Source organism: Suricata suricatta, chromosome 3, assembly GCF_006229205.1.
Source record: "Suricata suricatta isolate VVHF042 chromosome 3, meerkat_22Aug2017_6uvM2_HiC, whole genome shotgun sequence".
NCBI lineage: Eukaryota > Metazoa > Chordata > Mammalia > Carnivora > Herpestidae > Suricata > Suricata suricatta.
This window is the reverse complement of record NC_043702.1, coordinates 11,021,255-11,033,679: the sequence shown is the minus strand read 5'-3', so window position 1 is coordinate 11,033,679 and position 12,425 is coordinate 11,021,255. Positions and strand designations below refer to the sequence as shown.

The 12,425-nt window shown below is 50.6% G+C and overlaps 1 protein-coding gene across 1 annotated transcript in view; it reads right to left on the bottom strand.

Moving 5' to 3' along the window:
• Positions 1-907: 907 nt before the first annotated feature.
• Positions 908-12,425, bottom strand: part of COL4A4 (collagen type IV alpha 4 chain) — a 129,561-nt gene continuing 118,043 nt past the window's right edge. The window contains exons 46-49 of the mRNA XM_029933685.1: positions 7,344-7,460; positions 5,196-5,384; positions 2,904-3,190; positions 908-2,465 (exon numbers count right to left, since the gene is read on the bottom strand). Of these exons, the coding sequence (XP_029789545.1) occupies positions 2,202-2,465; positions 2,904-3,190; positions 5,196-5,384; positions 7,344-7,460 (857 nt within the window). The 3' untranslated portion in view covers positions 908-2,201. The remainder of the gene's footprint in view (positions 2,466-2,903; positions 3,191-5,195; positions 5,385-7,343; positions 7,461-12,425) is intronic.

The following is a 12,425-nucleotide window of genomic DNA, read 5'->3' as shown; positions in this document are numbered from 1 at the left end:
CATTTGGAGACAGGGTTCTTGCAATATCAGTATTTTGAATAATCAGTCTCAAACACAATCCCAGGCTCATTCTGCAGTGAGCCACTTAATTCAGCCTGTTTTTTAAAGATTTATTTGGCAAGCTTATTAAGATACTATCCTAACATGTTTAAAATGCTTCCGCAAACAAGGTAGGTTTCTTACATTCCATTTAGCACTCTTCTCTCTTCGCAGAAAATGTTTTCAGACCAAATTCATGAATAACAAGATGAAATTTTATAAGGTCTGATGTTCAGGGGCATATAATGCAACTTTGGACACAGGAAAGCTAATTATCAATGGGGTTGAAATTGCCTTAAATTTCAGGTGCTCAAAAATATTTAACATGCCACAGCATGATTAAAAACAATCAATAAATGGGCCAAAGGTACTAGGAACTATTTCTGCTTCCGTCTTAAAGTGGACTTTCTTTTTTTATCCTTTTTACTGGGAAGTATTAAAATAAATCACCATCCTGGGAGTAGCCCACGGCAAGACTCATTTGAAATATGTTCTGCATATAAAAGCCCATTGGTAATCAATGTTTGGCAAGGAAAACATTGCTTCTAAATGAAATCTTAATTCAGTTTTTCCTCTCTCAATTATTTTAAGTGCGTTGAAACTAAGCACGAAAATGAGCATCCCTTTGTCTTGAGAAATTTCTTCAGTTTCTTTTCTCACATGACATGTTTTTAAATGAGGAAGGCAGATTTCCTCTCATATATTCCCAACAACTTTTTGATTTTTTAGGACTGGACCCCTGAATCCCAACAGAATAGGCACTGAATGCTTTGCTATTCGGAAAACTACTCCTTTTAAACTGACGTCTCTCCGAAACTTTTATGGAAAATATTAACGCCACATATCAAAGTGCGGCCTTGGCATATAATACTGACATAAGACAGAAGGATGTTTTTAAAAGTGGGAAAACAGGAGGATGCTTCTGCAAACACCAGTGACAGGAACATAAAATGCAGAGTGTAGGTTGTTTTTTGTTTCTTTTAAAATAGCACCATATCTTCCTGGCCCGTGGCCTCAGCGAGTCTTCTTACCGAAGTTTAATTACCCCGGCCCTTCATTTTCTCCCAAGTGCATAATGATGGCCCTGTCACTTCCCCGTCTGAAATGCCATTATGTGCGGGAGAAAAGAGTCCATCGCAGGCTCCGCAGGCGCTCCTGGGGAAAGGGCAGGATGCTTTGTGTGAGCTGCGTGCGCCTGAACAAGCCCCGTGTGGCTTCGGTCCCATTAGCGCGCGCAAGCCCCAGGACGAGCGGGACCCCGACTGGGGAAAATACCCTCTGTTGGAAGTTCACGGCAATGGGGAGTCAATTTTTGTGAATCACCGCCTTAATATTCATTAAGAGCTTTTAGGCTCCTAATCCCTTATTGAATATATTTTTCCCATAAATGCTACTTTTCAAAAGCGTTGCCAAAGTAGGTACTTCCATTCTCTGAAAAATGCAGAAGAGAACATGTTTTATGTTCATCTGTGATGTGTTTATGCTAATGTAGCATCTCCGGATCCAGCAACTGTGGTCCTTCCTGGCATAGTGATTCATTCTGCTTTGAAATGAACTGTTAAATGCTAGCTGTGTGAATTTTCTTTTCTTTCTTTCTTTCTTCTTTTTTTTAAAACGTCTCCTTGGGTCATGGTTTTATAATTATTTAAAGCACATGGGAAAACAGATTACAGAGGAAATCACTTTGAAATGTTGGAAATCTCTACTTTCTGGTTTCATTTGTTGGCCTATTTATTTTTTCCCGATAAAATTCCATCCTGAAGCCCACTGTATTATGGAGTAATTGACTTCAATTCTTGGAGGTGCTATTAACCAATGAATGAAGTTTTCAGTAATGTCATTTGTAATCTGGCCTTTATCGTCTTTCTGCCTTCCTGTGAATTAGCATAATTTTAAACAAAGCCAGTTCTTCCGTTGTCCTCAAACATGTAGGAATATCTGGATTTCATCTAGATGGGTGAGTCCGACCAATCCATAGGGTAGCGTTTACTTAATCTGTCCCGAACAGAGGAAATGACAGGATAGTGGGCACAACCACATAAACAGTAGAAGTCGCTGAGGCCGGAGTCTGAAATGAGCACCATTCATCTCTTAGCACAGCCTGGGCGCCCGGGCCCCCCAGGACGTTTCTCCTGACGACGTGGTGGCGAGGTGCGGGTCCTCTAGCTGTATTTCATGCAGACCTGGCATCTGCTGATTCTTTGCCGCTGGGCCTGGCTTTCTTTTAAGGTGTCCGGTGACGGCACGGAGGAAAACTGCAGGTCCGGTCTCACTGTTGTCAGCCAGAAGCTATACTTGTTTGCAAAGAAGTGGCACGTTCCCTGGCGGCCTTGGCATTCCAGGAACGGTGCCGCGCGGAAATCTTCCAGGCAGCTTCCGGGTGACATGAGGGCCTGACCTCCTCCTTGGTCCCCCGCCCCTGTGTGCTACCAGGAGAACAAAGACACGGTTAGGGCTCGGACTCGGGCAGACAACCCCAGACCCCGTCAGCCACACGCAGGGAGCAGGGCCTCACTTGACATTTCCTCCCCACCCCCCAAATTATTCCAAGAAGAACAAGCTATGATCCACTGAGGCAAGGAGATGGGGAGACGTGTTGATGCGCGCACCTGATTGGGCCACCCTCCGCAGACGGCCAGAGCCAATCCGACTACCGAACCCTTAGCAAAATCATCAAACCGTGGTTGGCGATAAGAAGTGAAGAATGGCCATCCATCCGGCCCGGCTGTGGACTGCGGCAGGCGTCGTGGCCACAGTGCTGTCACTGTCTGTCTGCCAGACAGAGTCCAGGAGCCACTGCCTGGTCCAGATGGAAGGGGCGAGCGAGGGATGTCACAAGGTAAGCAGGCGTGCAAGGGACTCACCATCAGGAACGAGTACCCGATCCAGAGGCTCCTCCAGGTCCGGGGACACGGGGGGATGGACTGGTCCTGGCTGTGCAGCGCCACCACCTGAGCCGGGGCCTCGCACACGGCACAGCGGCTGATGTAAGGGCGGATCTCCTCTTCCGAGAGCGGCATCATGGGCAGGGGCGCGGCGCTGGCCAGCCAGTACGACCTGTCGTTTCTCCGCGCGTAGTGGCATACTTGGTGGGTGTTACAGTAGGCGAAGGGCAGTGTGCTGAACATGGGAAGGCAAGACCCTGGCAGACCTTGGGAGGGAAGACAAGGCCGTGGGGCATGTGAGCAGCCCGGCCCGGTGTGCCCATGACCTTCCCAGTGTGTGCCATTCGCGGATGCGTGTTCTGTTACATGGATGGGGCGCGTTTCTGCACCTCCCTGGTCCTGGGGCCGGCCCTCCTCACTCATTCACTCCTCACTCACTCAGGAACCAACAGTGGGCCAGCTGCTGGAGGGGTGTGGTCCCCACAAAGCTCACACCCTGGCTTGGCTGATGGCTGAGCGACTGGGCAAGGAAGATGCAGCACGGCCAGCCCTGTGAGTGAGACGTGCAGAGCAGGGACACTTGCGGAGAGGAACACTGGAAGAATGCCTTTCTGCTAGCACCTGAGGTGTGAAGAGGATTTGGCCAGGCTTAAAGATGGTGAGTATTCAAGGGGGAAGACAGGGCAGTAGAGAGGGTTGGGGGTGAGGGAGCGTGGAGTTCAAAGAACCCCCGCTGGTGAGGGGGGAAGAGGATGTCTGGGTGTCTGTCTCAGGGTGTCCAGAGACAAGTCCACCCAGAGGCTTAGCCTATCTTGTAAGGAGCTTAGATTTTATCCCAGGGCTCTGAAGAGCTTTGCGAGTAGGCTCTGGCTAGACCAGGGTCGGGGGAGGCGGGAAGAGAACAGGCAGGAAGACAGACGACCTCAGGGCGAGGAGGAGAGAAGTAGATAGAGCCGAGATATTAAGCATTACTTCTTCCTCTGCCTCCCCCACCAGGCCCTTTAATGGGAAGGGCCATGGCTAAGCCCAGTGGAGAATGATCTGGAAGTAGCTGCCGTTGCTAAGCCTGCTCTCCTTGCTCGTCCTTGCTGGCAGTAGAGTTCATAGCCCAGGGAGGACAGTGACAAGGCTCCCCTCTCCATCAGCTGTCCCTGTTGTCATATCCCTCCTGCACTCACCACCCAACCAGCATGATCTGGGAAGGTACTTAAACTCCTGGCTTGAAATCAGTTCCTGTAGCTTACAGAGCTACTATGGAAAATGGACAGGGGCCTCGGTGGCTGTTAGCATCTGACTTCAGCTCAGGTCATGATCTCACGATTCATGCCCCCATGTAGGACTCTGCAGCTCAGAGCCTGGAGCCTGCTTCCGATTCTGTGTCTTCCGTGCTCTCTGCCCCGCCCCTGCTCACTCTCTGTCTCTCTCAAAAATAAATAAACATTAAAAAAATTTTTTTAAATGAATAAGTAGCACCAAGGGATGACTCCCCAAATAAAGTTCTGTAATTTAAAAACCAACTGGAGGTGCGGAAGAGTTGGTACTGGCTGGTGCCATGTCATCTAAGCGCCCGGCCGCTGGCGATGCACCTTTGCGCAGACAAACACAGCAACTGTCCATGTCCTGATTAAAAACTTACCTTTGGTAGTAAAAATTACATTTTAAATTAGTTAAACTTAAATGTGATTTAAATTTACAGTTAAATTTAATTTATCCTTACATTAAAATATTCTTAGGAAGAATTCTTTTAAAAACACAAGTAAGTAACCAGATGATAAGAACTGTAGCCAGAGCCTGCCTCTTTGGCGCCCCCTAGGAATCACATCTGCTTCAGAAGATTCACTGACGATGCCATATGCTTTCACTCATGGGCCTAACAGGAGAAACCGAACAGAGGACCATGGGGAGGGGAAGGGGAGGAAGAGTCAGGGGAGGGAGGGAGGCAAATCAGAGAGACTCTTGAATCCTGAAAACAAACAGGGCTGAAGGGGGAGGGGGAAATGGGAAGGGGGGTGATGGTCATGAAGGAGGGCACTTGTGGGAAAGAGCACTGGGTGTTATATGGAAACCAGCTTGACAATAAACTATATGAAAAAAATAAATTCAAAAGGGTTTTGAAAAAGGAAAAAGAGAGATTAATTGAGAATTAAGCAGAATTAAGAGAAAATTCCACGGGAGGTGAGCCATCACTCGGGACGTGGATGAATCAGTAAAATTAACCCAAAAGCGGCCTCCTAAGCGATGGGCACGGGCGACCACATGCTATGCACATACCGAGGTCTTGACTGTGAGCCTTCTCCTGTCCCTCCAGGTACAACAGGCTGTAGCCCGTCCAGAGCATGGGCATGCCTGCCGGGCAGGAGGGCTCTCCATCCGTCTGACTGTGGAGAACCAGGAGGAAGCCACTGAGGTATCCAGGCCCAAACCCTTTGGGCCCGGGCTCCCCAATGGGCCCAGGAGGGCCTGGAGGAATAAAGAGAAAATGAAGGCAGTTTAGGGGGGGTGTTTCAACAAGCACTTCTGAGCACCTCCGTTCTGAGCACTCAGGGAGCAGAGAGGAGCCTGCCACGGCCCATGCCAGGGACGTCCCTCTGATGCACCACAATATAGGCAGACAGCCCGCCCAGCAGGTGTAGCCCAAGCATCTCCCAGGCAGTCGGGCTGAGTTAGCATCCAAACAGCAAGCAGAGATCCCTGCCCTCCCAGGGCTTACATTCTACTTGAACAAGAGAAAGGACCAACTGTGAAATGTGAAATGCTGAGAAGAGAAAGATGGGGTGGCGTCCCCCCCCCATGTGACCTCCCAGATGTGGGTGACCGTCTCTGAACTGGGAGCTTGCTGATCTGAAAAGGTAATTCTCTCTCTCTCTCTCTCTCTCTCTCTTTTAACATTTATTTATTTCTGAGAAAGAGAGACAGAGTGTGAATGGGAGAGGGTCAGAGAGAGGGGGAGACACAGAATCAGAAGCAGGCTCCAGGCTCTGAGCTGTCAGCTGTCCAGAGCCTGACGCGGGGTTCAAACCCACAAACTGTGAGATCATGGCCTGAGCTGAAGTCAGCCACTAACTAAGCCACCCAGGTGCCCCTGAAAAGGTAATTCTCAAAGTCGGCCTTCCTTATGCCTCCTCTGGCACATGGAGGAGAGGCAAGGAGTTGGGACCACATGGACAGCTTGGCCCTTTATTTATGAGGGAGGGAGGGGGAAGGAAGGCCTGGTCCTGGCATTATTGTTGGCAGACGGGAAGCAGGGTCTGCCTCTTGGCATCCCGAAGGGGCTGACCCATTGGAGGAGGCCAATGGCTACTTCTAATTGCCAAGAGCAAAGGTGAAATCAAGAGTTGTTTATTTTTTTTAAAAAAACTCATTTCTGGAAGACTGGCAGGCTCTCATTCACACTGCAAACCAGAGGACTTGTGGACTGAATTGGGTCTCCTCACGTGTTTCCCTTGACCTGTCAAGACCTTGGACTTGGCAAGCACAGCATGGGCAGCACTGAGCCCTCTCCTCTGCCTACAGCAATTGGCTGAAGTTGAGTGCAGCCTCCGTTTTGTGGCAGACTTCCCCGGCCCCCTTCACCCCTTCTCATTACCAACTTGGCAGATCCTCTCCAAAGATGAGACCTACCTGAGGGTCCTTGGGCCCCCCAGTGCCCAGCATATTGCCTGGCGCATCATATTTCAAATGGCTATTCTGTAACGCCATTTGAAATATGATGCGCCTGCGCCCCACTTTTTTCCTTAAGAGCCTCATATCCTACCTAAACGTTTCAATGCTTGTACAAGAAGATGAAGTGAACTCAGAAAACAGAGGCCACTGACTCAGCCTGCCGTGGAGGGTGAGGAGGCCCTGTGCACAGCCCGGCCTCTCAGTGGGGATGACACACAACGCCAGGCTCGCCTTGGCAAAGCCAACAGCCGGAGGAGCTGAGTGTGTTAGATGGTGTACAGTGATGTGGGAAGATACCCAACAGGAGATCGGCCTTGACTGCTCTTTACTTGACGATCCGTTAGGCCCTCAGTGGGGGACACGTCCTCATTCTGTTCTCGTTTCTGCCCCTCCCCACTACCTGGTGAGTCCACACCTAAGGCAAATGCTTTTTTTTGGTTTTTTTTTTCTTAAAATTTTTAACTATTTTTGAGAGACAGAGAGAGAGAGCGTGAGCAGGGGAGGGCCAGAGAGAGGGGGAGACACAGAATCCGAAGACAGGCTTCAGGCTCCGAGCTGTCAGCACAGAGCCCGACGCGGGGCTCGAACCCACGAACCGTGAGATCATGACCTGAGCCAAAGCCGGACGCCTAACTGACTGAGCCACCCAGGGGCCTCGGGAAATGCTTGTAATAAGAGCAGTTTCGAAAGCAGGGATTGTGCACAGGTCTCAGGTCTATGGCGTCCAAGAAAGGACGAGGAGCTGAAAAGGCTTACCTGGCGCTCCGGGCCAGCCGGCTTCTCCTGTGTCCCCTTTGCTTCCAGGAGGTCCAGGAGGCCCTGGGAGGCCGTCCTTGCCCCGCCTGCCATCCGGCCCCGGCTCTCCTTTGCACCCTGCACGAGAGTTCATGATGGCCGTCATGAAAACAGTATGACACGTGGTCACCAGGGGCCGGCCCTGGGCTCCCCAGGTGGACAGTTCTGCCTTAGCTCTTCTGTCTTCTCAGATACATGAAGTTGAGGGGTCTTCTCTCCACGTGGCAGTGGGGTAACTGAGGCTCTCGGAAGCCAACTAACTTACTTAGAAGAGCCAGTAGAGCCAGGATTGGAAGCCATACCAGGGAGATGCTGAGAGAGAGGTCTTCATGTTTCTTCATATTCTTGTATATTTGACTATTTTTTTTACACTGAACATATATGACTTGCACAATTAAATATCCTTTTTTTTATTTTTTTAATGTTTTATTTATTTTTGATACAGAGAGAGATAGAGCATGAGAGGGGAAGGGGCAGAAAGACAAGGAGACACAGAACTGGAAGCAGGCTCCAGGCTCTGAGCCAGCTGTCAGCACAGAGCCTGACGCGGGGCTCGAACCCACGAACGTGAGATCTGACCTGAGCCGAAGCCGGAGGCTTAACCGACTGAAGCACCCAGGCGCCCCTCACAATTAAATATCCTTAATAGTGATTTTTTTTTTAGAAAGCTGAGTGGAGGAATAAATAAAATTTAATAGGACTCAGTTGAGAGTTGAGTTAAATTTGGAGCAAGATAAAAGCTGCTATTATTTAAAATAATAATTGAGGGTTTACAAGGGGCGAGGTCCCACCCTTCACATGGGTTAACCAGTCCGGTCTTCTCACCAGCCATATGATCTCATAGGTGAGATCTCCTTTGCCAGCCGCCCAGGGGGGAGACTGAGGCTCAGGAAGGGGACAGAGCTGATCACGTGTGGTGAGGAACCTCACTCAGGCAGCTGGCTGAGGGCTGAGGGCCAAGGCACAGCCTGCAGCCCCTGCTTCAGGACCAAATGCAGAGCATAGCTGCGCCCCCTGGAGGACGTGGCTGCAGTTACACTGATACTTGGGTTCTTTACAAGTTCGGTTACTTTTGGCCAAGGTATCAATTCATTAGCCACAGTCTCCAGGATATGGCCCTTGCCTCTGGAGGAGTTTATTGCCATTAGCCTGAATTCCCTGAATCACTAGCCCTCCCAAGGGTTCTGGTCTCTACCTAGTCGTTCCTCTCCTTCTCTCCCTTTCTCACTCACTCTCTGCCACACGTGAGTCTAAAACTAACCATTAAGTCAGAGAGGGCTCACTTAAGCAGCTTTCACTCTTTTTCACTCTTGGACTTGTTCTTCCACCTGAGGGTTGAGAGCAGGGGACTGCCTGTGCCTGGGTGAACAGGTTAATGTCCCAATTTCCCGTCTCACACAGGCCCCCCTGTAGGCACCATCTGAGACGCATACCCTTACAAACCTCACTGCCTTTGAAATTCTGTCCTAACGTCGCCTAAGAGCGTCCCATACAAACGTCCTCCTTCTGTCCCCACAGCCAGCCAGCCCCTCGCCCCACAGTCCATGCTGGCAGAACTCCCGCGGGTCCCCCTGGGATTCCTGGCCTTCGGAGTGCTATCACTTCACTTTCTGCTTCCTCGGGTTTTAAACAAATTCTCTTGGCCGGTCACAAGGTCCCTAGACTGTGTTCGGTACACGGCCATGACTCAGTAAGGAAGCCTGTCCCTCTCCCCATCTGGGTGAGAGGTGCCCTCTCTCTTCCAGGAACGAGGCAGAACCCTCTTTGGAGGGGGGGGGCGGGGGGGAGGGGGGAGGGGCTGCTGTACGCTGGCGGCCACATCCCTTTCCACCTGCTCCAAAGGGAACACCAGCTACTTGAGAAGAAACACAGGGTCCCGACGGTGAGCTCAGAGCTTCCTTCATCTCTCCCACCTGAGGACAGGGTCCCAACCTGTGGCCACCGTGCCCTTCGCGGGAGAGGGCTGCCCAAGTGCTGAGAAGCCAACAGTGCAAAGGCAGCAGGCATCTCCCCGAAATACGGACGTGCAGCGAGATCTCTGTCGATCTGGGAAAGGAGTCCCCCCACCAGATGTGATAATACAGGCTCTTGGCGCCCTTTGGAGCAATCATCAGGCAATTTCCAGGGACGGGGAGGAAAGCTTTTGTTAACCCGAGCTGAGTGCACAGAGCTTTCACCCTGTGGACTGTTCTCCACTTGGACCTTGTTTTGAGGACTCGAGCCACATCTCAAAGCACCAGCGTTCGATGGATTGCCTCCCCTGAGAGCATCACTTGTTGACTTGAAGACTGACCCCCTCTAACAGGTGGAGGGAGGTGTCCAGTAGGCAGTTCCAGTCCAAACCGATATGGAAACCACCTTTGTGCTCATCCCAGGAAGCCCCAGCCTGTGGGCCTCTGCCCACCCCCACCCCTCCTCCACCAGGAAGGAAAAGCTGTAGATCAAGGAGATGTGTGAGCGGAAAAACATCAGGCCTTCCATGGTGGAGGGCTCTTAGCAGACCTGAGTTGTTTTAGTGTGGCTGTTACTGACTCATACTGGGCAGGAAAGAGCCAGAACTTTGCTTGCTTCTGTATAGATCTCGGCTGCAGCCCCTGGTTACAGACCAGCTCGGCCATGGAAGAGGTTTGGAAGGGAAACCAAGAAGAAACCAATTATTTCATTTTAAGAGGTGCTTCCTGATCTCAGCTGATCCTTCACAACCAACCCTGGGGGCGGCACAGACAGCCCAACAGCATGCTGAAGAAATGACTTCGGAAAATAGGTGATGAGCAACACGTCCTGCACTTGACCCAAGTCAGTCAGGGTTAGGGCACGTTAGACCCTCAGAAGAGGCTTGTCACTTTTTAGTACTGGGACAGTATAGCTGATGTGTCCAGGTGGTGAGCAGGGAGAGCAAGGGGACCAAAGAATATAGTGCAGGCAAAGAGGGGTCCTTGGTAACAGGGACTGGATGCCCATGTCAGAGAAGACGGACTCAGAAGGGGACACTGGCTTGGGAGTGGAAACCCAGGAGGGTAGAAAGGATCTCCCGGGAAGCTGAGCATGGAGCAGGCCCACTCTGGGACTGTGGGAGAACGAGAAGTGCTTTTCGGGAAGGGCCGAGCACTTTTGTTTTTTTAACTTAACAGTCACATGTTGTGGTACAACGGTGGCCTCAGGTGGCCCACTGGCAGCTGGCAGGGTCAGTGCCATCAATAAGGAGAGGGCCCAGAAAGCCAGAGAAGGCCTTTCTGAGGCCACCTGCAACTGGATGAGCCCATCTGACCCCAAGCCAGGCAGAACGAGAGATGACAGGTCATCACACCTGGGCCCGTGTAGACTGTCAGCTGTCTTTCAGAAGCTCTTGATCTATGGAGAGAGTCTTGTATGTGCCCAAGATAACTATTTGTCCATTTGATTTTTTCTTCTCGGTGACCTTCTTTGGGTCTTTGCCAAAGCCACTAAAGGGGTGAACCAGCCACCCAACATGTGTCCACTGGTGTTGGGGTACAGCAATGGGCCTTAACCCTGGCCGTCCACTAGAGTCCTCGTGGGAGCTTTTCCCAAACACTGGTACCTGGGCCCTGCATCCCCCTGCATTCCATTGGGCTGGGAGGAGGCCCAGGCCTTCCACATGACTTTGACCTACAGCTAGGACTGAGTCACTAGGGATTGTGTCACTCTTAGCTGACTCTTTTAACAACAGCACTCACCCAACATGCTTAGGGTAGCTCAAACTAGAATGGATCTACAAATATTCCGGGGATCTAGTATGCAGACCAAACATGCAGATTCTAACAGGGTAGGTCTGTGGCCTGACTTGCTACTGGTCCTCAGACCACACTTAGAGCAGCAAGGATGTGGCTGACTTAGTCACCAGGCTCTTAAGCCAACCGACCCCCTCTGTGCCGCTGACATCTCCCTACCAGACAATTCTGGTCCTCAAAACCCAAACTTTCCGCAAAGGCTATGCTCAGAGGCGGCTCTTGCCCGGCTCTCAGCAGCCCTGCTGGCCTCCACACTCAAGTTCACCTCTCCCCGTTCCACTGTCCTTGTGCCTGTGCCAGAATCTCCTTCGAAGCACAAATCATAATCTCCCATTATTTACAGTTACTTCTGTTCTGCCGGCTATTTCGGCCATGAGGTTGTGAGGCACTATGCATCTTACCTCCATTTGTATTGCCCACAACACCCAGTACCGTACTTTCTAAAGAGTGTGGGGGATCTGGAAGTGTTTCCTGAACTAAGTTTGTAGAACCCCATTACTGGCCGTATCTTCTACTTGAGAGTTAATTGTTCTTAAAGGGGTGTGTGTGTGGTGTCCCGGCTCTCAATACTGCACAACAATATATGCACCAAGGCAGTTGGATTTAAACGTAGGTTCAGTGATGAGCTGTTCTGACTGACTGTGAACTCTGTCCAAGCAGTGAGTGCCTGAGAACTACACTCACTTCCTAGCACTCGCGTGCTGTTAACGGAAGTCACCCCAATGGACACACAATTAACTTAGTGCTGTACACACACAGATGCAATGCAGCAAATGCAAATGTAAGGGCGCAGGTTTGAGATGACAGAAGGGCACACGTTGCCCAAGGCAAGAGGGACCACCCTTGTAACACCCTTACCATTCCTAAGGGCAGGCCTAGAAATAGAAGCTATAGGTAATCAGTTATTGCTTAAGGCTAGTTACACCCTATGTGAGGGTCCTGGGTCCTGGGCCTGCTCTGTGATTGGTTAACACTCTAAATGTTGTAATTGGATAAACCTGCTGTCAATAATATTGTATAATAATAATTGGATCACTGTACCTGTGTCACAATTTCCTGTAACTCCCCCTTCCCAAACTCATAAAAGCCCTGCCCCCCCTTTGTTCAGGGCTCTCAGCACGGATCCACCACACCGGTGAAGTCTGGTGAAGTCTGTGAGCCCGAGTTTAGGCCCCGGTGAGCCTAAAACCGTAATAAAGCCCTTTGCTTTTGCATGTGTGACTCGGTCTCCCTGGAGGTTTCTGGTTTTTGGGGACGATAAAGAAATCTTGGGTATTACACAAACATCAAAGAC